Source organism: Delphinapterus leucas, chromosome 7, assembly GCF_059928025.1.
Source record: "Delphinapterus leucas isolate spDelLeu-1000000601 "Yukka" chromosome 7, BTC_Dleu_Yukka2, whole genome shotgun sequence".
NCBI lineage: Eukaryota > Metazoa > Chordata > Mammalia > Artiodactyla > Monodontidae > Delphinapterus > Delphinapterus leucas.
Window position 1 is genome coordinate 84,687,208 of NC_143135.1, and position 27,172 is coordinate 84,714,379.

The following is a 27,172-nucleotide window of genomic DNA, read 5'->3' on the forward strand; positions in this document are numbered from 1 at the left end:
AAATACTAGCAAGCAGAATCCAACAGCACATTAAAAGGATCATACACCATGATCAAGTGGGGTTTATCCCAGGAATGCAAGGATTCTTCAATATATAAGCAAATCAATCGATGTCATACACAATATTAACAAGTTGAAGGATAAAAACTATATGATAATCTCAATAGATGCAGAAAAAGCTTTTGACAAAATTCAACACCCATTTATGGTAAAAAACTCTCCAGAAAGTAGTCATAGAGGGAACCTACCTCAACATGATAAAGGCCATATATGACAAACCCACAGCCAACGTTGTTCTCAATGGTGAAAAACTGAAACCATTTCCTCTAAGATCAGGAACAAGACAAGGTTGCCCACTCTCACCACTATTATTCAACATAGTTTTGAAAGTTTAACCATGGCAATCAGAGAAGAAAAAGAAATAAAAGGAATCCAAATCAGAAAAGAAAAAGTAAAACTGTCACTGTTTGCATCCTAAAAATTTGGTAAAGTAGCAGGATGCAAAATTAGTGCACAGAAATCTCTCGCATACTTATACACTAATGATGAAAAATCTGAAAGAGAAATTAAGGAAACACTCCCATTTACCACTGCAACAAAAAGAATAAAATACATAGGAATAAACCTACCTAAGGAGACAAAAGACTTGTATGCAGAAAACTGTAAGGCACTGATGAAAGAAATTAAAGATGATACAAACAGGTGGAGAGATATACCATATTCTTGGATTGGAAGAATCAACATTGTGAAAATGACTCTACTACCCAAAGCAATTTACAGATTCAATGCAATCCCTATCAAACTACCCCTGGCATTTTTCACAGAACAAGAATAAAAAATCTCACAATTTGTATGGAAACACAAAAGACCCGAAATAGCCAAAGCAATCTTGAGAAAGAAAAACAGATCTGGAGGAATCAGGCTCCTGGACTTCAGACTATACTACAAAGCTACAGTAATCAAGACAGTATGGTACTGGCACAAAACCAGAAATATAGATCAATGGAACAGGATAGAAAGCCCAGAGATTAACCAACGCACATATGGTCACCTTATCTTTGATAAAGGAGGCACGAATATACAATGGAGAAAAGACAGCCTCTTCAATGAGTGTTGTTGGGAAAACTGGACAGCTACATGTAAAGGAATGAAATTAGAAAACTCCCTAACACCATACACAAAAATAAACTCAAAATGGATTAAAGACCTAAATGTAAGGCCAGACACTATAAAACTTTTAGAGGAAAACATAGGCAGAACACTCTGTGACATAAATCACAGCAAGATCCTTTTTGACCCACCTCCTAGAGAAATGAAAACAAAAAAAAAACAAATTGGACCTAATGAAATTTAAAAGCTTTTGCACAGCAAAGGAAACCATAAACAAGACGAAGAGACAGCCCTCAGAATGGGAGAAAATATATACAAATGAAGCAACTGACAAAGGATTAATCTCCAAAATTTACAAGCAGCTCATGCAGCTCAATAAAAAAAAACAAACAACCCAATCCAAAAATGGGCAGAAGACCTAAATAGACATTTCTCCAAAGAAGATATACAGATTGCCAACAAACACATGAAAGAATGCTCAACATCATTAATCATTAGAGAAATACAAATCAAAACTACAATGAGGTACCACCTCACACGAGTCAGAATGGCCATCATCAAAAAATCTACAAACAATAAATGCTGGAGAGGATGTGGAGAAAGGGGAACCCTCTTGCACTGTTGCTGGGAATGTAAATTGGTACAGCCACTATGGAGAACAGTATGGAGGTTCCTTAAAAAACTACAAATAGAACTACCATACGACACAGCAATCCCACTACTGGGCATATACCCTGAGAAAACCATTAATTCAAAAAGAGTCATGTACCACAATGTTCATTGCAGCTCTATTTACAATAGCCAGGACATGGAAGCAACCTAAGTGTCCATCACAGATTAATGGATAAAGAAGATGTGGCACATATATACAATGAAATATTACTCAGCCATAAAAGGAAACGAAATTGAGTTATTTACAGTGAGGTGGATGGACCTAGAGTCTGTCATACAGAGTGAAGTAAGTCAGAAAGAGAAAAACAAATACTGTATGCTAACACATATATATGCAATCTAAAACAAAAACAATCCTTTTGATGAACCTAGGGGCAGGACAGGAATAAAAACACAGCAGTAGACAATGGACTTGAGGACTTGGGGAGGGGGAAGGGAAAGCTGGGACGAAGTGAGAGAGTGGCATGGACTTATATATACTACTAAATGTAAAATATATAGCTAGGGGGAAGCAGCCACATAGCACAGGGAGATCAGCTCAGTGCTTTGTGACCACCTACAGGGTTGGGATAGGGATGGTGGGAGGGATACGCAAGAGGGAGGGGATATGGGGATGTATGTATATGTATAGCTGATTCACTTTGTTATAAAGCAGAAACTAACACACCATTGTAAAGCCATTATACTCCAGTAAAGATGTTAAAAAAAAAAAAAAGACTATTAGATAACCAGGTAATCAATACTCCCTGGCAAGATGTAGAATACTTCCATTATCCTAGAAAGTTCCTTCATGCCCCTTCCAATAACCCTTGTGCTGCCTTGAGGCAGCCACCATTCCAATTTCTATTCCCATAAATTAGCTTTTGAACTTCATATAAATGGAATCATATAATATGTACTCTTTTGTTACTGACTTCTTTCACTCATATAATATTTTGTATTCATGTTATTACATTTATCAGTAGTGTGTACTTTTTTATTTCTGAGTGGTAGTACATTTGCAAATATACCAATATTTATAAATCCTTTCTCCTTTTGATGGATCAATTGTTTCCAACATTTTGCTATTATGATTAAAGCTGTAGTAAGCATTCTTGTTAATGGAAGGCCACTGGACTGACAATCTCTGTTATCTCAAAGGGCCCCAGGTAGTAGTACCCCACATTTTAGTTAGCACAGTAGGGAAGTATGTAAGTAATGGGGGAGACCTGGTACATATGCCACTTGAACAGTTGTACCTGAGGTCAGATACTTACAAGAAAACTTCTTGAACTGGTCCTTAGCCTTCTTGAAGGTAGGGAAGTAACAGAAATACAGTAGGACATTCTGAATGGAGGAATGCAGTTGCTTGTGCTATACATTTGATAGGTGAATCATTTGCTGTGTTGGTAGGAGATATAGTAATGGAAGAATACTCCCTATACCTGGCGATATTTTCCATTCGCATGTCGGTCTGGAGATCATTGAATGTGGACTTGGAGGGCTTTCGACTCCTCCAAAACCAAAAAACAAACTGAGGGTCAATTGCTAAAATCATGGCATTTAGAGTAAATTATCAATGATAAGCAATTTGACAAAAGAAAAGTTGGTTGATGGAGTGCATGAAGTGCCACACTGCAAAGGATCTACCATCAGGACAATCTGGAACAGAAATGCAGGATAAGCACTCCAGCCCACCTGGTACAAAAGTTGAATGAAAGCACCCCTCGACCATTTGGAATTGCTGAAGCCCCTGTGTTTTCAGGTAATTCAGGGAATGGGGAGAGCCCCTAAAAAGAGAACTTCTTACTAATAGGATTATGAGCTCTAGAATAATTCATTAGTAAAATAAATGAGACGTAACTGTGCCCCCATTTTATGGAGCAGTTTATATTTGTGACATTAATAATGACAAGTTACTTTGCACTTCCTTTATTTTTGGATCTTCCTCCTTCACTGTCAACTGCAGAAACAGCTGGGTGTCTTAAGATAACAAAGAAGGTAGTGAGATTATGAAACTTGAAATAGCCAAAGTGTATGAAGAGAGTGACTGCAAGCCCAGGTAGGCAGAACCGGCCCCCTCAGAGGACAGTGGGCCCCAAACATTGCCAGAGGGGCAGTACCTCATGTGCTCAACACTTGATGTGCATTCTCTCACCTAATCTTCACATTTTCAGATGAGAAAACAGACACACACAAATGAAATCACTTGCCTGAGCCTCACTCAGCAATAGGAAGAGCCAGGATTGTACCCAGCTGTGCTCACAATCACTATGCCAGCTGCTTTGTGATCCCAAGGCTGATGGTTTCCTCCAGGAGAGCTCTCTGGTCCGGTTTGCCAATCTATTTGTGAACTCCAATTCACCCAGGAGTTTTTTGGTTTGGTTGCTTTTTGGTTAATGTTTTTTTTAAGCTGTAGATGAAGAACTCCATCTCTCTCAGGGTTTAATATAGCAGCACATTATTCTGGCTGGCATTTCTAATAGTTCCCTGGGTAGCAGGCCTGTGTCTGGGAAGCAGCCAAACACTGAAGCTCAGAACTTATTTTCAAATTCCTAAGGTCTAAAAACACTCTCTGGCAGGCTTGAATGCTACCAAATCAAGTACTGTCAAATGGTTGTTCTTGAGTGTCAGTGCTTAAAGCTCATAATTCTCCATGTACCTAAATAATAATTATTTAATTATATTAGGGGCAAGTCCTTCTTCCACTTCTTCTTTTTGTACTTAACACTTTGTCCAAGCTTCAGCTCAAGTCCATCTCCTCCTCCTAGTAGATGGAGTCCACAGTGTTCTCTCCCTTCTCGGAGCGCTCGTAGCCCTTCCTCTCTTGTCCCACTCAGTTGAAAACACATGAATTATTCCCAACTGCATTATCTATCACTGTTGAAACAGCAAAATTAGTAACGAGGGAAGAAAATTAAGAGGATAACTAAATGGAAAGGTATTGTTTTTAATTGTTATAAATTGGTCCCCAAATAGGCCTGTGGCCTTAGAATGTTCTTTAACCTTCTAAAAGGGACATTTCTCCACCTGCTATGTTAAAAGGTGAGGCAGATGATGAAGTGAAGGGGATAGAAACCATGATGTGCTTCAGTTCAACTTACTGAGCTTAATGGGAGGATAATCAACTGGAGAAATGTACATGTTAGAAGGTTAAAGAACATTCTAAGGCCACAGGCCTATTTGAGGGCCAAATTGAGTTGTCTGTCTTTGATGTCCCCAGTTACTTTTCTTGAACTCATCCTAGTACCAGGGACCTAGGACTCACACCTTCCCCAGTTTCTTCTCCCTGCCCCCTGCATCCCTGTTTGGGGGATCTATGTGAGTATCCTCCCATAATCTAGCCAGCCTTCCTCTAAAGGATTAGCATGTGGTCACTGAACTCCAGGCAATTTGAGAGTTCCCTGCTCTCTGCAAATAGATCTCCCAAACAGTGTCCTTTGGCCTAGCCTAGATTCCTTCTGCACTGCTCTCCACAAGGAGATGTGGACTTGAACCATGTTTCTACATAATGACCAAAGAGTTCTCAGGACTGTGCTTACCTGCCAAATTTAGCTCTCAACTAAGCCAAATCCCCCTGCTCTGGCATGTCTCACGCTTTAGTTATCAGATCAGATATTAAGGCTTGACCCTCCCCCTCCTATTGAATGCTCTAAATTGATGGGAGACCAAATAAATTTTGTATACCAACTGTATCCAAGTAGTCATATATACAGGCATATCTTGGAGATATTACGGATTTGATTCCAGTCCTCTGCAATAGAGCAAATATCACAATAAAGCAAATCACACAATTTTTTCTGGTTTCCCAGTGCGTATAAAAGTTACTTGTAGTCAGTTAAGTGTGCAATAGTATCGTGTCTAAGAAAACAATGTATATAGCTTAATTTTAAAATACTTTATTGCTAAAAAGTGCTAAGCATCATCAGAGGCTTCAGCAAGTCTTAATCTGTTTGCTGGTGGAGGGTCTTGCCTCAATGTTAATGGCTGCCAACTGATCAGGGTGGTGGTTGCTAAAGTTTGGGGCGGCCATGGCAATTTCTTGATATAAGGCAACAATGAAGTTTGCTGCATCACTTTACTCTTACTTTCATGAATGATTTCTCTGTAGCATGCAATGCTGTTTGATAGCATTTTACCCACAGTAGAACTTGTTTCAAAAAGACCCCTAATAAGAGAGTCAGCCTGTCCTTTGAAGCTTTGAAGCCAGGCAATGATTTCTCTTCTCTAGCTATTCAAAGTCCTAGATGGCATCTTCTTCCAGCAGAAGGCTCTTTCATCTACATTGAAAATCTGTTGTTTAGAGGAGCCACATTTATGAATTATCTTAGCTAATCTTTTGGATAACTTGCTGCAGCTTCTACATCAGCACTTACTGAGTCACCTTGCACTTTCATGTTATGGAGCTGGCTTCTTGTCTTAAACCTCGTGAACCAACCTCTGTCAACTGCAAACTTTTCTTCTGCAGCTTCCTAACCTGTATCAGCCTTCACAGAATTGAAGAGAGTTAGGGCCTTGCTCTGGATTGGTCTTTGGTTTAGGGGAATGTTGTGACTGGTTTGATCTTCTATCCAGGCCATCAAAATTTTCAGCATATCAGCAATAAGGCTGTTTCGCTTTTTTATCATTCATGTGTTCACTGGAGTAGAACATAATTTCCTTCAAGAACTTTTCCTCTGCAGTCACGACTTGGCTGTTTGGCTCAAGAAGCCTAGTTTTTTCAGCTTTCAACATGCCTTCCTCACTAAGCTTAATCATTTCTAGCTTTTGATTTAAAGTGAGAGACATGTGACTCTTCCTTTCACTTGAACACTTAGAGGCCACTGTAGGGTTATTAATAGACCAAATTTCAATATTATTGTGTCTCAGGTAATAGTGAGGCTGAGGGAGAGAGACAGAAGAATGGCTGGTTGGTGGAATAGTCAGAATACTCACAACATTTATCAATTAAATTCACTATCTTATATGGGCACAGTTCATGGCGCCTGAAACAATTACAACAGTAATACCAAAGATCACTGATCACAGATCACCATGACAAATATATAATAACAAAAAATTTTAAATATTGTGAGAATTACCAAAATGTGACACAGAAACATGAAGTAAGCAATTGCTGTTGGAAAAAATGGTGCTAATATACTTGCTCAATGCAGGGTTGCCACAAACCTTCAATTTGTAAAAAACCGTGATATCAGCAAAACACAATAAAGCAAAGTACAATAAAATGGGGTATGCCTGTACACTTAATCCAACAGCTGGACCAGGAAACTGAAGTTCTATAGAAATGCCTCTGGATGTGTGTCAGGGGTGAGGGCAGATTCCCTGAAACTGCTGCAATCAATCTTATCAACAACTGCAATTTCTGGAAAAATAAGATGTCGGGGGGAGTGGTCTACGTAGGAGTTGGTGATGGTGGTGATGGTGGTGTGTGTGTCTGTGTGTGTCCCATCATGTAAAGGTACCTGCACTGGACTTTTTATGAAGACCAAGGTGGATAAGGTCCCACATGGGACCACAAGACCAAAGTCAGAATATGAATCTGAAAGAATGTGAAACACTCAGGGAAAAGTGGAAAAGCACTGTCACCAACCAGAAAGAAGGCAACATCTGAGGTCAAGGAAAGTGGGACTCCAAGCTCCGGCTACTAGCACTGCAAGTCCTCTACATCTCACCTGGTACAGGTACAGTCCTCTACACCTGGTACAGGTACAGTCCTCTACATCTCAGTCTGGCCTCCCCACTGGGCAGGCTGTGAAGAATAGCTCATTGAGTGATGATTATATGGCACCATCTGAATGCTTGTTATGGTAAGTTGGAGCCAATAATTGTTCAAATGGCCCATGTTTTTTACTCATATCATTTATCTCCCCTTTCCAGTTTTCTTCTCCAGAAGTGTCTGCACTTTAAGATTGCTAAAGAGGGCAATATTTAAACCAGGAACAAAGTGTATGAAGAAAGCATTGGGGGAAGAAACTTTGGGACATTAAATCCTACAATTTTGCTATCCTAAAGAGGCTTTACTCCTCTCGATATTCCACATATACATAGACAGACTTCTCAAAACACTATAAAAATACTATTGAAGAACTGCATGTTCAGCATTACCTAATTTCCTCATAAATCTCTTGCCTTTTAATAAGCTAAGTGGCTATTCACTGAATTTCCCTGATTTATTGGTATCTTTTGAGGGCTGAGGATATATCCAGATACTAAGTGATTAAATGTGGATGAAAATGGTACATCACCATAATAACGACAGAAAAGAGAATCGTGACTAGGCATACAGAAGACCTCACAGAGATGCATGTCTACAGCTTCTTAAAAGGGCAGGCTCCAGAGCCGCAGAGAAAACTGCACCATCAAGCTAGTTTTTACAGGAAAATCTTCCCAGTTCCACTCACTGGAGGTGCATTCCACAGGGACTACAGCCCCCTCAGAACTCAATTTCATGAAGCAGTGGGAACTTCAGGCTGCCAACTAAACTGAAGGGAATCCTGGATCCTGTATTCACTTTAGCCACCAAACTATGTGACCTGCAAAGGATATTTCAACTTTTCTGACACCTGCATTCTTCAACTGTTAATCAAAGGCAATCGCTGCTGAGGACAGTCATCATAATACCCTCTTTTAAAACAAAACACTTTGATTTAACAGAACGTTATGGAGGCACTACAAAATGAAAGATTATGTCACAGGTCTTTTTTATAATTGTTAAAGCGCCACCTGCTGGAAATACTGATCTTACATACCAATTCTCTGTGAGACATTGGTATCAGAAAGGTGAGAAATGTTAACTACTCATCCACAAAAGAGAACATAGATTCAAAACGCAAATAACGAAAATGGCGCCAGCAAAGCCCTCTCTTCTTACAGTGTTACCACAGTCCAATTGCACAAGTTATTACCCCTATACAACACTAGGGAATGACCTAGCAACTCTATTATATTATTCAGCAGGATATTTTTTTTAATGGCACGAATATCTACAAAAAATATAGAAAAATCGATATTGCTCTAATAGGCTGAGAAAGAATTTATAGGAGGTTTTCAACTTAAGAACGTGTTGTGTTTCAAAAGCTTGTGTGTCGGGCTTCCCTGGTGGTCACTGTTTAAGGATCCACCTGCCAATGCAGGGGGCACGGGTTCGAGCCCTGGTCTGGGAACCCACATTCCACGGAGCAACTAAGCCTGTGCGCCACAACTACTGAGCCTGCGCTCTAGAGCCCGCGAGCCACAACTACTGAGCCCGTGCATCACAACTACTGAAGCCCACGCACCTAGAGCCCATGCTCCTCAACAAGAGAAGCCACCGCAGTGAGAAGCCTGCGCACCGCAACGAAGAGTGGCCCCCGCTCGCTGCAACTAGAGGAAAGCCCGCGCGCAGCAACAAAGACCCAATGCAGCCATAAATAAATAAATAAATAAATAAATAAGAAGCTCGTGTGTAAGCCAGATTTTTGAAGACACATCTTCCATGAAAGTGGTATTATGCAGGCTGGTTAAACTGACAGTCTTCACAACTTCCTTAAACCTTGCAAAGCCTTGCAGTACTATTATTCAGTTGCTGAATGTCATTCATAGAATTGCTTCTTTGGAACACTATTCTGAGTTTTAATTTGGGATGCCCAGATTGGAACTCCTCTGCCCTTTTCCAAAGGGAGCAAGCAAGGGGAAACACCAGGATTAAGGGTGATGGGTAGAAAGAGAGTAGGGTAGGATAACTTACTCCCTACAGACATGTATCTGCATAAAAGGCCTTACTTTAGCTCAATCTCCCCTTAAATGTTCCGAACTGAGACCAAAGACAAAGTTCATTTAATAATCACTCAAGAAGTAAGATGACCAAAGGACTAGAAAAATGATAAAAGGCTGTTGACCTGGAAGAGCTCAACCCGTGGTGAGGAGAGGCAGGTAAACAGCAACACCTCAATTCAATAAGTGCTACGAGGAAGATGTGAACAAGCAAGGGCCCTGGGAACCTAGAGGAGGTGGGGGACCCAGCCCAGATGGCCTAAAAAAGGCTTCATAGTAGAGATGACATTTGAGCTTAGCCTCGACAGACATGTGGGATATTGTCACCTGAGATTCTCTACTTCACCACTATCCCTATATATACCGGTTTATTATTAAGCAAGATATTTTAAGAAATAATCAGTGTATTAATCAAACTGGAAGTCTTCCCCAAAAGGCCAAACATTTTAACATAATCTTTTTCCACTCACTGACAGTTGTTAATGGTAAGGAGTGAAAACCAAATATCAGTTTTAATTGGCTGCAGGAAATGAAAGGTTATTTCACTCAAAAAGGTTTTTTTAAAAACCCATTAAACATTTTTAAATGTTTATTCCAGCAAATGATCTGGGAGCTTACTCTGATTTCCCCTCCATTCTGGCAGAGCCCCAAATAGATAGGTTTGCTTCGCCTTAAGAAGACATGATTCTGAAAAGTTGGATATGAGGAAAGCTTGAATATATTAAGTCATTTAAAATCCACAAGGGGAATTAGGTAATCAAAAAAACCACACAGTAAATATATTTCCATGAAATCAAAATCTTTTAATAATATGAACACTTACCCTCAATTTCTTTATTATATTTTTACCTAAAAAAGTTTACATACAGAGTTTTTGTAAAGTGGCATACTAGTAGTTGATATCATAATGATGCTACATATTAACACTCTGTATTGAAGAAGTATCATAAAAATCTCATGGCACATTATTTGCTAAGAAGTAGCATAATAACAATTGGGAGAAGGTTCCTAGGTTTACTGTACTCTACGGCTTCTATGGTACTCACAGTTGTATCTCAGGATTTCTCAAGTACTGCCCACCCATGTTCCCAACATGTGCAATCAGTCATCAGACCTCATCTAGTGGCCTAAAGGCCACGAGGCTTGTACAAGGACAATAACTGCCTCAGCAGGACAAAACTCAGATGCCTCCAAATGAGGAAACCTACTCCAAAACCAGCCTGGGCTGCCCCTCCTCCTGACTACCTAGCCCATCCTGGACAGCCTGCTTTCAGGCTGTGTCCTGAGGCTGGCTCACACCCAGGTATCTATCCAATCCTGCTTTCCTATTTGTACCTCTAAGACCCCAGTGTGGGCCCCACTCCTTGTCTCCCTGACACTAATAGGTATTGGCCCTCAAACACACAGAAACACAATTCTGACCTTGGCTTCTGCCCTATTTTGGAATTTCTACTTTTGATACATTATTTTGTATTCCTTTGTAAAATCTAACCACTGGATCCAATCCAATGCTACAGAGTATTCACTCTGAGTCTGATAATTTTCCAAGTATTCCAAGGCAGTAGGCTCTGCTTTATCCAGGTGACAGCTTCCAGCTTCCCAGGAAACCCCAGGTGTACGTGTGTGTCTTCTTCTCCAGCTACAAGACTGCAGAGTGGGCCTCCTGGAGGTTCTCCTCAAGCTTCAGGCCCAGGTTGTCGATTCCAATGCTGGTAACTGGTGGCATGCTGCTTTCAAACGGCTCTGCAGTGCGTGTTGGAGTGGAGCAGTACAGAATGAACCCCACCATGATGACGGTGAAAGAGAGGACGTAGAGTCCTGAAAACTAGGAGGAAATAATAGGCTATGGACAGTGCTCCCTCACATACACATCTTTGCTGCTGCCTTTTGTCAACAGAGCTTTGAGGGTTACCTTCTCATAATTTTTTTTTCTGAAAGTTGCCCAAGGAGATGCTAATGACCAAAACCGTTCCGTGTGTGTGTACTGGTGAATGTGTGAGCTCTGCCCATATCACCCACCACGTCAGCCAACTGGATTCTTGGATCTTTAGGAAATGGACTTTTGCCTTTCTCTGTGATAACCCAGCTGCATCCCACCTCACAACTAGTCCCACTTACTTAGTGGAGAGACTAAAAATTTAGCATGGTACCATGAGAGACCCAGATTCAGACCCTAGGCACAGCTTACAACACTGGTGTGAAACAATAAGAAAACAGAATGGTTTGGAAAAGGAGAAGAGAAAGAAGATGAGAGAGAAGAAAAAGTAAGACACACTCCCAGGCTTCCCTGGTGGTGCAGTGGTTGGGAATCTGCCTGCCAAGGCAGGGGACATGGGTTCGAGCCCTGGTCCGGGAGGATCCCACATGCCACAGAGCAACTACACCCGTGTGCCACAACTACTGAGCCTGCACTGTAGAGCCCATGAGCCACAACTACTGAGCTCGCATACTACAACTACTGAAGCCCATGCTCCTAGAGCCTGTGCTTCGCAACAAGAGAAGCCACTGCAATGAGAAGCCCACACACCACAATGAAGAGTAGCCCCCACTGGCTGCAACTAGAGAACAGCCTGCACGCAGCAACGAAGACCCAATGCAGCCAAAAATAAATGAATAAAATAAATTAATTTTTTTTAAAAAAAGACATACTCCCAAAGGTAGAAGGAAAAAATGAAATGGGTTTTGAAATGAGTATTAAGTAGATTACAGTCATCTCCAGGTGTGGGCTTCTATGGGTCACCATTGGCTTCAACATGTTAATGTTTCATAGGTGCTCAATTAGTTCTTAACCTTAAACCGTTAGAACTTTTTAAGGAATGGAATACCCACAATCCTCCCCAAAGCTGGAAGGCCTCCACTGGATTCAGTGATGATGCAAAGCCAGTGATAATGTCAACCGGAGCAGCAGCCAAACTAATTTCCTCCACAGGTTTCATTCTTGGATCCAATCTCAGCACAGCACCCAGCACATAGCTGGTATTGAATAAATTTTTTTGGGGGGGAAAAATGATTCAGAAAAGATTAAAGGGAGTTAAAGCTATTGAGAGTACCCTAAACTTTTAAAGTCAGTATCATGAAGGTCAATCATGCTCTCCAATAGAATGTTCACTGTTACCTGTGGGAAAACCTAAGTAACTTATTCAAAACATGTCCTGTTTGGTTTGGTGGTTTTAAATGTTTATGAGAAAAAAGTATCTTGTTCCTCTTAAGAAGGCACATGATTAAATGGAGGCACCTTTATTAGAAGAGAGAGACTCTGAGGGAGTGAGATAATAAGTCTCCTGAATCAGAGGCTGTTTTTAAAATTTTACCCTTTGTGTCTGGATCTATACAGGAAATTTCTTGTGGCTACTCTGTTCAGTGAGTATTTACTCAAGATCAATCCAGAGGAGGCAGAGTCTGACACCAATGAATACAGAAATTGTTTAATGTCTTTTTCAACTGTGTTTTAAAATATCAGAGCCGAAGTTATTTTAGATACTATAATTTTTTTAAATTAGTGACATACTGAACTTATGATTCTGTCTTTAAAAATTTCTTCTAAGATCCTAGATACCGTCTTTATGCTCTGAATGATTTCCCACCTCTGTAATTTACTCTGAAGATCACAGCAGACCTCCTCTTTGCTCTACAAGTCTTGAAACAGCCTTTGACCAAAAAGAATAAAATCTGATATGAGTTATGAGTGAGCTGCTAGACATGCAGGGACAAAGAAACATAAAGCAAAAGAACTGCAAGGAACTTATAGTTTGCATGTTCCACTTTTGAGAATAATAGTGTAAGTCATGTGGCCAAAAAAAATGACAACACAAGAAGGCTTTTTCTCATTAAAGTTAATACAGTTAAAAAGCAAATATGTACATTAAGGGAGCTTATAATAGGTAGCGACAAGTGTACTTTCACTTTGAAGCTTTTATTTCTTTAACCTTACTTCCTCCTTGGACATTATTTTACTAATGAGGGAAAAGTAGAAGTTAAACTACTAAAGCTACCTCAATATGTTTAGTTAAAAAAAAAAAAAGCACAGGTAAGCGGGGCCAAATGTTATACTGCAGAGCTCTCAAGCTTTCTCTGGGTATGGGTAGCCATCAACTGGCCTTGAACTGCAGAATAAAAACACCATGGTCCCCTAGTGGTGGCCATGTGAAATGCAAGAACAGCACCACAGAACAGCTAACTCACTTTTTTTTTTTTTTAACTCACTTTTAAGGCCCACTTTGTACCCCTTAATGATTGCTATCATAGAAAAAAAAAATCTAGGGCTGTCAGGATCACTTCCCTGATTCACTGTGACATTTGTTACTTTTTAATGATGCCACCAAAAAGCTATAAATACTTCTTCAGTCTTAGTTCAGGAATACCTTAACCAGCAAGTTTGTGAAGATAACAGCTGGTTCCTGTGACATGTAAAAGCAAAAATGGGTTATGCCTCTTAAGCAGAAATTTCTGAGAACACACTGAACTAGGCATTGTGAGTTCCTGGCCAATTCCTGGGAACAGTGTAAATCAGTGCCAAGCAATTTCCACCCAGATACAAAATTTTACACGGATAAAGAAATATAGTTGCTATCCCCAGCTAAAACCAAAATTATCAAGCAACAGCCGACATTCTAACTATTTGTTCAAATGACTGTAATAGCAGCCAAGTCAACAAGCTTTATACTATAGAAAGATGGATTTCTTTCTTTTTTTAAAAAATAATTTATTTTTGGCTGTTTTGGGTTTTCGTTGCTGCACGCGGGCTTTCTCTAGCTGCAGCAAGCCGGGGTTACTCTTCGTTGTGGCGTGCAGGCTTCTCATTGCAGTGGCTTCTCTTGTTGCAGAGCACAGGCTCTACGTGCACGGGCTTCAGTAGTTGTGGCTCACGGGCTCAGTAGTTGTGGCACACAGGCTTAGTTGCTCCACGGCATATGAGATCTTCCTGGACCAGGGCTCAAACCCGTGTCCCCCGCATTGGCAGGCGGATTCTTAACCACTGCGCCACCAGGGAAGTCCCAGAAAGATGGATTTCTAAGGCAGTAGTTCTCAAAGCAAGACTCTTATAATAACACTAACATGCTATTTGCCTGGAGTGAGAGTGTCCAAAGAAATTCTTGCCAAGAAGGTGAGAAGGTTTCATTTTGGGATCTAAAATCTTAAAGAAACCCATTACTTCTTTTAAACCAAAAAAGTGTTCTGATTTGAACAAGATCTATTTGCTCACCTTATAGCCAAACAGAAAGAGTCCAAAGAAAAGACTGTAGAGGTCAGCTGTCAGGATGCCCAGGTTGACAGAAGTGGCACTAGTGACTTTAATCACCAGTGGCATGAAGCTGTACAGGCAAAACATACAGAGGGCAAATGCTACAAACAGCAGGGCTGTGAAAAAAATGGAATATCTAATGTTATAGGAAGAAACCAAAAGTTAAAGGTGCTGTGCTTTTAAAGCTTGACTGATATATAAAATTCCCTGATCCTTTAACATACTATCCACAAAGCCACTTGTTAACAGCAAGTATTGCAAATGAGACATACAAAGCTCTCAGGAAAAAAATAACAACAAGATATGATGAAGAACTTAAAAAATTCAACAGAGTGTTAGATGATCGAGGCCATAGAATCTTGCTTATGGTGTAAGTCAACAGCTCTTATCACCCCATGTTATCCACCTGCCCAGAGCAGAGAGATGCCAATGATAAAAGGCATCATGGTTGGACATGATTTGTGTGGTTGAATCAAAATAAAGTATTTTTAGGGTATCAAAGATAGTCGTTAGGCCCATTATCTTTTGTTCATCTCATAAGAGCTGGTCATGTGGGTCAGCAACTACTTATAGCAGTTACCTCTGCTTCACAACCACTTCTCCAACCTCACTCAACACACACACACACACACACAGGCAATCTAAGTTATTTACTTGAATGAAATCATCCAAGCATGGTAAATGAATTTCAATGACACTTCATGTAGTAATTAATTTCTTTCCACGCATCATTAAATAAGGTTCAGATCTTTCCTATCAGATGAGAGTAGCAATGGAACATGGTGGTGATTACACACCATCAGATTATTCAGGTTAATACTTCACAAATTACATCAAGCAGACAACCTTCACAAGAAGTCTGAGGACTCGAGATACAGATCTAGTTGAAAGTTAGTGTGGCCAAAGGTCAGTCTTGTTCAGAATTCCTAGTAAAGAAAGGCTATTCCTGAAGGTAAAGATTAAGGATTAACTTTTATGGGGGGGTTTGTTTACAAGTTCTCAGAGAAAACTCAATGTAAACCACTATAGTTCTCTGTGTACTAAATTACTCTGTGATTTTATATAAAAATGTTTAATAGTATTACTAAAATGAAGTATTTATTTCTTGATGTGTGTCAGGGGAAAGACTAACAAGAATTATTATGTATGTACATACCAATTTTCCAGTCCCAGTGAATGCTGGCAATATCCTTATATTCCACAATCAATCTGTGATTAAAACAAGAGGTCACAGAGAGATCTTTATACTAATTTTTACTATTTTATAAGCAATTAAATTGCTTCAAGCTTTAAGTACTTCACCAAGGTGATTAATTATGTTGACTTTTGAATTTTTCTTAGAGTATAAAAATAACTATCTTTAGTTAAAATGACAAAGAATAAAACCCAGAGGAGTCCATAAACACATGTTTGACACCCTTAGAAGCACTCTACAGTAGTCAACTACAGGAGGAAAACATGACACTATGTGTTCCCATTTGAACAGGAAGTTAATATTTTCTAGGAATAATTGAAAAAGAGTCTTCACTGGTAATATAAAGTCTACCACATTATAAGCAGGAATCAAGCATCACACATGTAAAAGAAAATGAGGCATAATTCTTGATGTTTCAAAAATCTTCTAATAGATATTTAGCAAGTTACTGATTTCAAATTTGAATTTGGGCCAAATAAACAATGAATATTAGTAGCTGGAAAGTAATCATCTATGACATATTTGCTTATATTGTTTTTAAGGATAAATTTAGAATCTTACAGCTGTATGCCACTGATAATTGTTCCAAACAAGCCCACCATTCCTAAAAACTCCTGTCTGCTCAGCTTCTTCACGATGTATTCTTCACACACATTAGAAACAGCATAGAGGGAAGCCCCAAGGAGGACCAAGATGTCACCAATCAGTACATCACTACCTATAAGGAGATAAGCCACAAAAAGGAATACATTTGTCACTAGGGAAAACTCTCCAGCTTGCTTCCAGGAGATTATCTGGCTCATATTTATTTAAGTAAGATTTTACAGAAGAAGAAACCCTGATTTTTAGAAGTTTAAAGACTCTTGCTCGTCTCACTTTCTGGCACAATTCTGCTTTCATTTTTCTTATTTTGGATCCTCAGGAAACTAACAGATTGGAAGATGGTGGTGTATACCATAATGTAAGGCCTCAGAAAATGATTCTATGACATGAGAAATTAATGGAAATTATTGATGGGAATTCATTGAAAACTATAGGGAAGGAAGCTAGGTAAGCAAGGTAATTTTCTCAATCAAAGGAGACATTGAAGTCACTTGTATATTGAGTGAAATCACAGACCTTATTTAGATTTTACAGTATCAACTATCTGAACCTTGACATAAAGAATATCAAAATGTTCTCATCCACAGAGTAACTGAAAAAAGAGGTCATTCAGTGAACACAAAGTCTCCTTTTTGATGAAAACAAAACCCAAGAATCTACAGTAGGATTTCCAGTAACTAATCCAAATGTATGGGCCAAAAAAAGATTATTGCAAATATATAAAGAAACTTCTCTCTCATGACACAAAACAAACTATTTAGTGTGACAAAACATAGCAAGGGCTCAGGGCAGGTAGAAACATAAAGACTGCTTTGTGGAAATGGTTATAGTACCAGAAGCAAGTAAATCTAAAAGTAAAATTTTAAAGATAGTTAATCAGGACACGTTCTCTGCCTTTTACTTTATCTTTGCACAATAAAAGTGAGGACATAAGCAAAACTTTTTCTGTGACTAAACCAGAAACAAGTAACACAGTCTCACCTGAATTGTCTTCCCTCCCTGCTAATATGTCTGCACCAACCATAGTTCCTACGCCCAACAGACAGACAGCCACAGCGATGAAGTGGATCACTCTGTATCTTGCATAAAGAATAAACCACGAGAGAGCCATCAACACAGGAATCCCAAAGCAATCCAAAAGCTGCATGGAAGGAGAAACAGATGGCTTAAAACATCTCTCATTAGCTACAAGATGATTAAGTAATAACAGGAGTCAGTGTTTATTGAGCATTTATTATTGCCAGCCCTGTACTAAATACCTTACCTGGATTAACTCATTTAATCCTCACAACAATTCTATGAGATTATAACTGCAATCTCCGTTTTACACAGGAGGAAAACAAAGGCACAGAAAGGTTAAATGAGTTGCCCAAATTCACATAGTTAAAAGTGGTGGAGGACTTCCCTGGTGGCACAGTGGTTAAGAATCCACCTGCCAATGCAGGGGACACGGGTTTGAGCCCTGGTCCGGGAAGATCCCAATGCCATGGAGCAACTAAGCCTGTCCACCACAACTACTGAGCCCACGTGCCTAGAGCCCGTGCTCTGCAACAAGAGAAGCAACCGCAATGAGAAGCACATGCACTGCAACGAAGAGTAGCCCCCACTCACTGCAACTAGAGAAAGCCCGCGTGTAGCAACAAAGACCCAACACAGCCATAAATAAATAAAAGTGTTGGAGCCAGTTGATGAACCCAGGAATTCTGCCCAACAGCCTATGCAGTTTACCTCTACACTCCCACCTGTGTTTATCTTTAAGTCCAGTAGACATGTGCCCATTCACTCAGTCAACAAATATTTAAGTATGTGATATGTGGGAGACACTGTGAGAGGAGCTGGAATATAGAGGAGAACAAGAGAGACACAAAGAGGAGTATACAGAAGGCTAGACAGACACAGAAGAATCACACAACCAATATATAAATGCAATTGGGCTAAGAGCTACAAAAAAGTACAGGTTATTATGAGAGAGCAAACAGACACCATCTCCTTGACAAAGTGTCCAACCCCACCATATAAGACAGATGCTTGCTCACAGCAAATACTCTTGCTCATCTTCATCATATACTCCTCCATCACCTGTTGGTCCTGCATCCAGAAAATACTTGCTACACCCCTGATATTGCCAGTCTGAAAGGCAGGGGGATTAAGAGTGCCAAAATTATAGTAAATCCAAAATCTTTGTAAGATAAAAGAAAAAGAGATTCCATTCACTGGATTCTTAAAGTCACAAATTTGGTAAAGTGCATTCAAGGATAAAATATATTCCTTTTACTAAAAATGTTCCTGATGATGTTTTTTGATTGCTCATCCTGTTCTTTTTTTAAACGTGTCCCTGAGTTGCTCTGTATCTGTTTAGTCTTGGAGAAGGCAGGCCCCTAAATCTCCAACAGCCCGTTTGATCCTGTCCACAGTTGTTTACTGATTGCCTTTCACTGCAATGTTAAGTATAGGAATGGGCACCTTGCCTTGTGTTATTTATTCCAGCTGCAGAACTCCAATCTGTCTCTCTCTCTCTTTTTTTTTTTTTAGAACTCCAATCTCTTAAGTGCTTTATTGAGCCTGCCTGAATAACAAACCATTAAACGATGCAAATGATAATAGCTTGTCCTTGAAGACACCAACAGAATCCAGCCATAATGAAGTAACAAAGTCTAAACTACATTCTTTAAACAAGAAAAGTGGAAAAAGTCACTCTAAAAACTATTACAGGAGACTCCCTATCCTCAAATTGTGTCTTAAAGTCAAACTTAAACCTGCTCTATTTTAAACAATTTTTGGTGGGCAATGAGTAGCCATATAAGGGAGGCACCTACATTTGGTAAGAGCTCCCAAGACCTCAGGCCCCAGACCTACCATTGACCAGCTGTGTGATCTCTAGCTAGTCACCCTTTGAGTCAAAATCTGAAATCAAGAGGTCAGACCAAATGATCTCACAGGTACCTTCCCACTCTAAAATTCCATGACTTCTAATCTGATATCTATCACATTCAGTCATTTATCTACATTGGATCTTTTCAAAATGTGTTCTTGGTGACAGATGTCTTCTGTTTGATGCCTGTAGCTCTAAGAGCCTCCCTATTTAATTTAATCGTTAAAAATTATTGTACAGTCACAGTAAGCAAGGAACTAAGTAAGAACCTGGAATGAGGAGAAGGCATGGATATAAACATGAATTAGACTTTATTAGAGATACAGTGGAGTATAGAGGAGAAAGTGAAATTGAATTAGGCCTTAGAGAAGGGGCTTTAAAAAGGATTCATTCTAGAAAGAATAGAGCAACATAAGAGAGAGAAGCCGCCTGTGGGTACGGAATGTGTAGATGTGGCAGTGAAGTGAGAAGAGACATGAGTAGAAACCTAGGCCAGCAATGTCAATGGCCACATCAAGAACTACTACATTACTATTCACAATTACAGAATCTTTGAAGGAATCCTTAAGAAGGAGTTTCAAAGACCATCCAATCTAAACTTCCACCTTTTCAAGGGGAATTCCCTGGTGGTCCAGTGGTTAGGACTCCAAGCTTCCACTGCAGGGGACACAGGTTCGATCCCTGGTCAGGGAACTAAGAGCCCACATGTCACGCATGGTGATCAAGCAATCAATCAGTAAATAACTTCCACCCTTTCAGATTAACCAGGCCAGAGACTTACTCAAGGAGAGAATCCGCTTGAAGAATTCCAATGAGAGGCACTTTCTACTGCTGGAAGCACCTCTAGTTGTTAGATGTGCTTTTTATAATAGGGCTTGCTAGGACCATAAGTACATAACTTTTGACAACCAAATGCTTAGGTTTTTCTAAGAGGCTAAGATGAAAGAAATTGTTTGAGATTAGTTTAAGGCATGACCTTTAGTCACAATAACCCAGCTGTGTTTTGTTTAGCTGTGTTTAGACCTTGTACCAATTCATAACTTCTAATTGTCATTAGTCAGAGATCAAAGTTTCTACAAATTGTAATCAAGTAATTAAACGGTGTGTGAGATTATGAGGATAGATGTGACTAGAAAAATGCCATTTTCTATATACTTATACTCATTATTCATTGCTAAAAGTACACTTAATACTATTTGTGATGAACTGCATCTTCTAGGTAACTCCTGGTTTTAATTTTTGTGAAATTCTGGGTTTTTCACGTGCCTCCTATTATGTCTGTCTTAACAAATATTTCCTATCTTGGCTTTTTAACCCATGCCAGTCGAAACCCAAGAGATTTGCTGAGGAAAATGCTTAGCACAATATTAAAAGGCATTCTGGAAATTTGAGAAGATGGCGGAAGAGTTAAGACGCAGAGATCACCTTCCTCCCCACAGATACATCAGAAATACATCTACATGTGGAACTGCTCCTATAGAACACCGACTGAAGGCTGGCAGAAGACCTCAGACCTCCCAAAAGGCAAGAAACTCCCCACGTACCTGGGTAGGGCAAAAGAAAAAAGTAAAAACAGAGACAAAAGAATAGGGACGGGACCTGCACCAGAGGGAGGGAGCTGTGATGGAGGAAAGGTTTCCACGCACTAGAAGCCCCTTCGCGGGTGGAGACTGCGGGTGGCGGAGGGGGAAGCTTCAGAGCCACGGAGGAGAGCGAAGCAACAGGGCTGCAGAGGGCAAAGCGCAGAGACTACCACACAGAGGATCGGTGCCGACCAGCACTCACCAGCCCGAGAGGCTTGTCTGCTCACCCGCCGGGGCAGGCGTGGGCTGGGAGCTGAGGCTCGGGCTTCGGTTGGATCGCAGGGAGAGGACTGGGGTTGTCGGCGTGAACACAGCCTGAAGGGGACTACTGCGCCACAGCTAGCCAGGAGGGAGTCCGGGAAAAAGTCTGGAGCTGCCGAAGAGGCAAGAGACTTTTTCTTGCCTCTTTGTTTCCTGGTGCGCAAGGAGAGGGGATTAAGAGGGCTGCTTAAAGGAGCTCCAGAGATGGGCGCGAGCCGCGTCTATCAGCGCGGACCCCAGAGACGGGCATAAGAAGCTAAGGCTGCTGCTGCCGCAACCAAGAAGCCTGTGTGCGAGCACAGGTCACTATCCATACCTCCCTTCCGGGGAGCCTGTGCAGCCCGCCACTGCCAGGGTCCCGTGATCCAGGGACAACTTCCCCGGGAGAACACACGGCGCGCCTCAGACTGGTGCAACGTTATGTTGGCCTGTGCTGCCGCAGGCTCGCCCCACAGCTGTACCCCTCCCTCTGCCCGGCCTGAGTGAGCCAGAGCCCCCGAATCAGCTGCTCCTTTAACCCCGTCCTGTCTAAGTGAAAAAACAGATGCCCTGAGGCGACCTACACGTAGAGGAGGGGCCAAATCCAAAGCTGAACCCCGGGAGCTGTGCAAACAAAGAAGAGAAAGGGAAATTTCACCCAGCAGCCTCAGAAGCAGCGGATTAAAGCTCCACAATCAACTTGATGAACCCTGCATCTGTGGAATACCTGAATAGACAACGAATCATCCCAAATTGAGGCGGTGGACTTTGGGAGCAAGATATATTATTTTTTCCCCTTTTCCTCTTTTTGTGAGTGTGTATGTGTATGCTTCTGTGTGAGATTTTGTCTGTATAGCTTTGCTTTCACCATTTGTCCTAGGGTTCTGTCCGTCCGTTTTTGTTTTTTTTCTTTTCTTTTTTTTTTTTTACTTAAAAAATTTTTTTCTTAATAATTTTTTATTTTAGTAACTTTATTTTATCTTACTTTCTTTTATCCTCTTTCTTTCTTTCTTTCTATTTTTTATCCCTTTTATTCTGAGCTGTGTGGAGGACAGGCTTTTAGTGCTCCAGCCAGGCATCAGGGCTGTGCCTCTGAGGTGGGAGAGCCAACTTCAGGACACTGGTCCACAAGAAGTCTCCCAGCTCCACGTAATATCAAACAGCGAAAATCTCCCAGAGATCTCCATCTCAACACCAACACCCAGCTTCACTCAACGACCAGCAAGCTACAGTGCTGGACACCCTATGCCAAACAACTAGCAAGATAGGAACACAACCCCACCCATAAGCAGAGAGGCTGCCTAAAATCATAATAAGGCCATAGACACCCCAAAATACACCACCAGACGTGGCCCTGCCCACCAGAAAGACAAGATCCAACCTCATCCACCAGAACACAGGCACTGGTCCCCTCCACCAGGAAACCTACACAACCCACTGAACCAACCATAGCCACTGGGGACAGACACCAAAAACAACAGGAACTACGAACCTGCAGCCTGCAAAAAGGAGACCCCAAACACAGTAAGATAAGCAAAATGAAAAGACAGAAAAACACACAGCAGATGAAGGAGCAAGGTAAAAACCCACCAGACCTAACAAATGAAGAGGAAATAGGCAGTCCACCTGAAAAACAATTCAGAATAATGATAGTAAAGATGATCCTAAAATCTTGGAAATAGACTAGAGAAAATGCAAGAAACATTTAACAAGGGCCTAGAAGAACTAAAGAGGAAACAAGCAATGATGAACAACACAATAAATGAAATTAAAAATACTCTAGAAGGGATCAATAGCAGAATAACTGAGGCAGAACGGATAAGTGAACTGGAAGATAAAATAGTGGAAATAACTACTGCAGAGCAGAATAAAGAAAAAAGAATGAAAAGAACTGCGGACAGTCTCAGAGACCTCTGGGACAACATTAAATGAACCAACATTCGAATTATAGGGGTCCCAAAAGAAGAAGAGTAAAAGAAACGGACTGAGAAAATATTTGAAGAGATTATAGTTGAAATTTTCCCTAATATGGGAAAGGAAATAATCAAGTCCAGGAAGCACAGAGAGTCCCATACAGGGTAAATCCAAGGAAGAACACGCCAAGACACATATTAATCAAACTATCAAAAATTAAATACAAAGAAAACATATTAAAAGCAGCAAGAGAAAAACAACAAATAACACACAAGGGAATCCCCATAAGGTTAACAGCTGATATTTCAGCAGAAACTCTGCGAGCCAGAAGGGAGTGGCAGGACATATTTAAAGTGATAAAGGAGAAAAAGCTAAAACCAAGATTACTCTACCCAGCAAGGATCTCATTCAGATTTGATGGAGAAATTAAAACCTGTACAGACAAGCAAAAGCTGAGAGAGTTCAGCACCACCAAACCAGCTTTACAACAAATGCTAAAGGAACTTCTATAGGCAAGAAACACAAGAGAACGAAAAGACCTACAATAACCAACCCAAAAGAATTAAGAAAATGGGAATAGGAACATACATATTGGTAATTACCTTAAATGTAAATGGATTAAATGCTCCCACCAAAAGACACAGACTGGCTGAATGGATACAAAAACAAGACCCGTATATATGCTGTCTACAAGAGACCCACTTCAGACCTAGGGGCACATACAGACTGAAAGTGAGAGGATGGAAAAAGATATTCCATGAAAAAGTGGAAACCAAAAGAAAGCTGGAGTAGCAATTCTCATATCAGACAAAATAGACTTTAAAATAGGGACTATTAGAAGAGACAAAGAAGGACACTACATAATGATCAAGGGATCAATCCAAGAAGAAGATATAACAATTGTAAATATTTATGCACCCAACATAGGAGCACCGCAATACATAAGGCAAATACTAGGAGCCATAAAAAGGGAAATCGACAGTAACAGAATCATAGTAGGGGACTTTAACACCCCACTTTCACCAATGGACAGATCATCAAAAATGAAAATAAATACGGAAACACAAGCTATAGATGATACATTAAACAAGTGGACTTAGTTAATATTTATAGGACATTCCATCCAAAAACAACAGAATACACCTTTTTCTCAAGTGCTCATGGAACATTCTCCAGGATAGATCATATCTTGGGTCACAAATCTTGCCTTGGTAAATTTAGGAAAATCGAAATCGTATCAAGTATCTTTTCCAACCACAACGCTATGAGACTAGATATCAATTACAGGAAAAGATCTGTAAAAAATACAAACACATGGAGGCTAAACAATACATTACTTAATAACAAAGTGATCACTGAAGAAATCAAAGAAGAAATCGAAAAATACCTAGAAACAAATGACAATGAAAACACGACCCAAAACCCATGGGATGCAGCAAAAGCAGTTCTAAGAGGGAAGTTTATAGCAATACAATCCTACCTTAAGAAACAGGAAACATCTCAAATAAACAACCTAACCTTGCACCTAAAGCAATTAGAGAAAGAAGAACAAAAAAACCCCAAAGTTAGAAGAAGGAAAGAGATAAAGATCAGATCAGAAATAAATGAAAAAGAAATGAAGGAAACAATAGCAAAGATCAATAAAACTAAAAGCTGGTTCTTTGAGAAGATAAACAAAATAGATAAACCACTAGCCAGACTCATCAAGAAAAAAAGGGAGAAGACTCAAATCAATAGAATTAGAAATGAAAAAGGAGAAGTAACAAATGACACTGCAGAAATACAAAGGATCATGAGAGATTACTACAAGCAACTCTATGCCAATAAAATGGACAACCTGGAAGAAATGGACAAATTCATAGAAATGCACAACCTGCCGAGACTGAACCAGGAAGAAATAGAAAATATGAACAGACCAATCACAAGCACTGAAATTGAAACTGTGATTAAAAATCTTCCAACAAACAAAAGCCCAGGACCAGATGGCTTCACAGGCAAATTCTATCAAACATTTAGAGAAGAGCTAACACCTATCCTTCTCAAACTCTTCCAAAATATAGCAGAGGGAGGAACACTCCCAAACTCATTCTACGAGGCCACCATCACCCAGATACCAAAACCAGACAAAGATGTCACAAAGAAAGAAAACTACAGCCCAATATCACTGATGAACATAGATGCAAAAATCCTCAACAAAATACTAGCAAACAGAATCCAACAGCACATTAAAAGGATCCTACACCATGATCAAGTGGGGTTTATTCCAGGAATGCAAGGATTCTTCAATATACGCAAATCAATCAACATGATACACCATATTAACAAATTGAAGGAGAAAAACCATATCATCTCAATAGATGCAGAGAAAGCTTTCGACAAAATTCAACACCCATTTATGATAAAAACCCTGCAGAAAGTAGGCATAGAAGGAACTTTCCTCAACATACTAAAGGCCATATATGACAAACCCACAGCCAACATCGTCCTCAATGGTGAAAAACTGAAAGCATTTCCACTAAGATCAGGAACAAGACAAGGTTGCCCACTCTCACCACTCTTATTCAACATAGTTTTGGAAGTTTTAGCCACAGCAATCAGAGAAGAAAAAGAAATAAAAGGAATCCAAATCGGAAAAGAAGAAGTGAAGCTGTCACTGTTTGCAGATGACAGGATACTATACACAGAGAATCCTAAAGATGCTACCTGAAAACTACTAGAGCTAATCAATGAATTTGGTAAAGTAGCAGGATACAAAATTAATGCACAGAAATCTCTGGCATTCTTATACACTAATGATGAAAAATCTGAATGTGAAATTAAGAAAACACTCCCATTTACCATTGCAACAAAAAGAATAACATATCTAGGAATAAACCTACCTAAGGAGACAAAAGAGCTGTACGCAGAAAATTATAAGACACTGATGAAAGAAATTAAAGATGATACAAATAGATGGAGAGATATACCATGTTCTTGGATTGGAAGAATCAACATTGTGAAAATGACTCTACTACCCAAAGCAATCTACAGATTCAATGCAATCCCTATCAAACTACCATTGGCATTTTTCATAGAACTAGAACAAAAAATTTCACAATTTGTATGGAAATACAAAAGACCCGAAATAGCCAAAGCAATCTTGAGAACGAAAAACAGAGCTGGAGGAATCAGGCTCCTGGACTTCAGACTATACTACAAAGCTACAGTAATCAAGACAGTATGGTACTGGCACAAAACCAGAAATATAGATCAATGGAACAGGATAGAAAGCCCAGAGATTAACCAACGCACATATGGTCACCTTATCTTTGATAAAGGAGGCAAGAATATACAATGGAGAAAAGACAGCCTCTTCAGTAAGTGGTGCTGGGAAAACTGGACAGCTAAATTTTTCCATGTTCCTAAAATTTGAAGATAAGATCATATCTGTTTTATATTAAAAAGTGATGTATCAGGAATTCCTTGGTAGTCCAGTGGTTAAGACTCTGTGCTTACACTGCTGAGGGTGCAGGTTCAATCTCTCCCTGGTCGGGGAACTAAGATACCGCAAGTCATGCTGTGCAGCCAAAACAAAAAAAAAGTGATGCATCGAAAGTCTTAAATTCAGGAGCTTCCCTGGTGGCGCAGTGGTGGAGAGTTCGCCTGCCAATGCAGGGGACATGGGTTCGTGCCCCGGTCTGGGAGGATCCCACATGCCGCAGAGCGGCTGGACCCGTGAGCCATGGCCGCTGAGCCTGCGCGTCCGGAGCCTGTGCTCCGCAGGGGGAGAGGCCACAGCAATGAGAGGCCCGCGTACCGCAAAAACCTGGTATTGGAATCTATCTTACTTTCATCTCATTTATAAGATATTTTGTTGTTAGCAATGGGGAGTCAGTGTTATGATACATCACACAGTTTGCCAACATTAAGACAACTCTTTTCTTTTTTTTTGGCTGCATGACACGGCTTGTGGGATCTCGGTTCTTCAACCAGGGATGGAACCAGGCTACAGCAGCGAAAGCCCATAA

At 40.2% G+C, this 27,172-nt stretch overlaps 1 protein-coding gene across 3 annotated transcripts in view; it reads right to left on the minus strand.

The window, feature by feature from the left end:
- Positions 1-10,298: 10,298 nt before the first annotated feature.
- SLC35F2 (solute carrier family 35 member F2) overlaps positions 10,299-27,172 on the minus strand; it is a 47,810-nt gene continuing 30,936 nt past the window's right edge. For 2 of the 3 annotated variants that reach the window (XM_022566344.2, XM_089915489.1), the window contains exons 4-8: positions 17,538-17,697; positions 16,515-16,671; positions 15,915-15,967; positions 14,720-14,874; positions 10,299-11,341 (exon numbers count right to left, since the gene is read on the minus strand). In XM_022566344.2, the coding sequence (XP_022422052.1) occupies positions 11,156-11,341; positions 14,720-14,874; positions 15,915-15,967; positions 16,515-16,671; positions 17,538-17,697 (711 nt within the window). In that variant the 3' untranslated portion in view covers positions 10,299-11,155. The remainder of the gene's footprint in view (positions 11,342-14,719; positions 14,875-15,914; positions 15,968-16,514; positions 16,672-17,537; positions 17,698-27,172) is intronic. The other variant, XM_022566345.3, reaches the window with a different exon arrangement.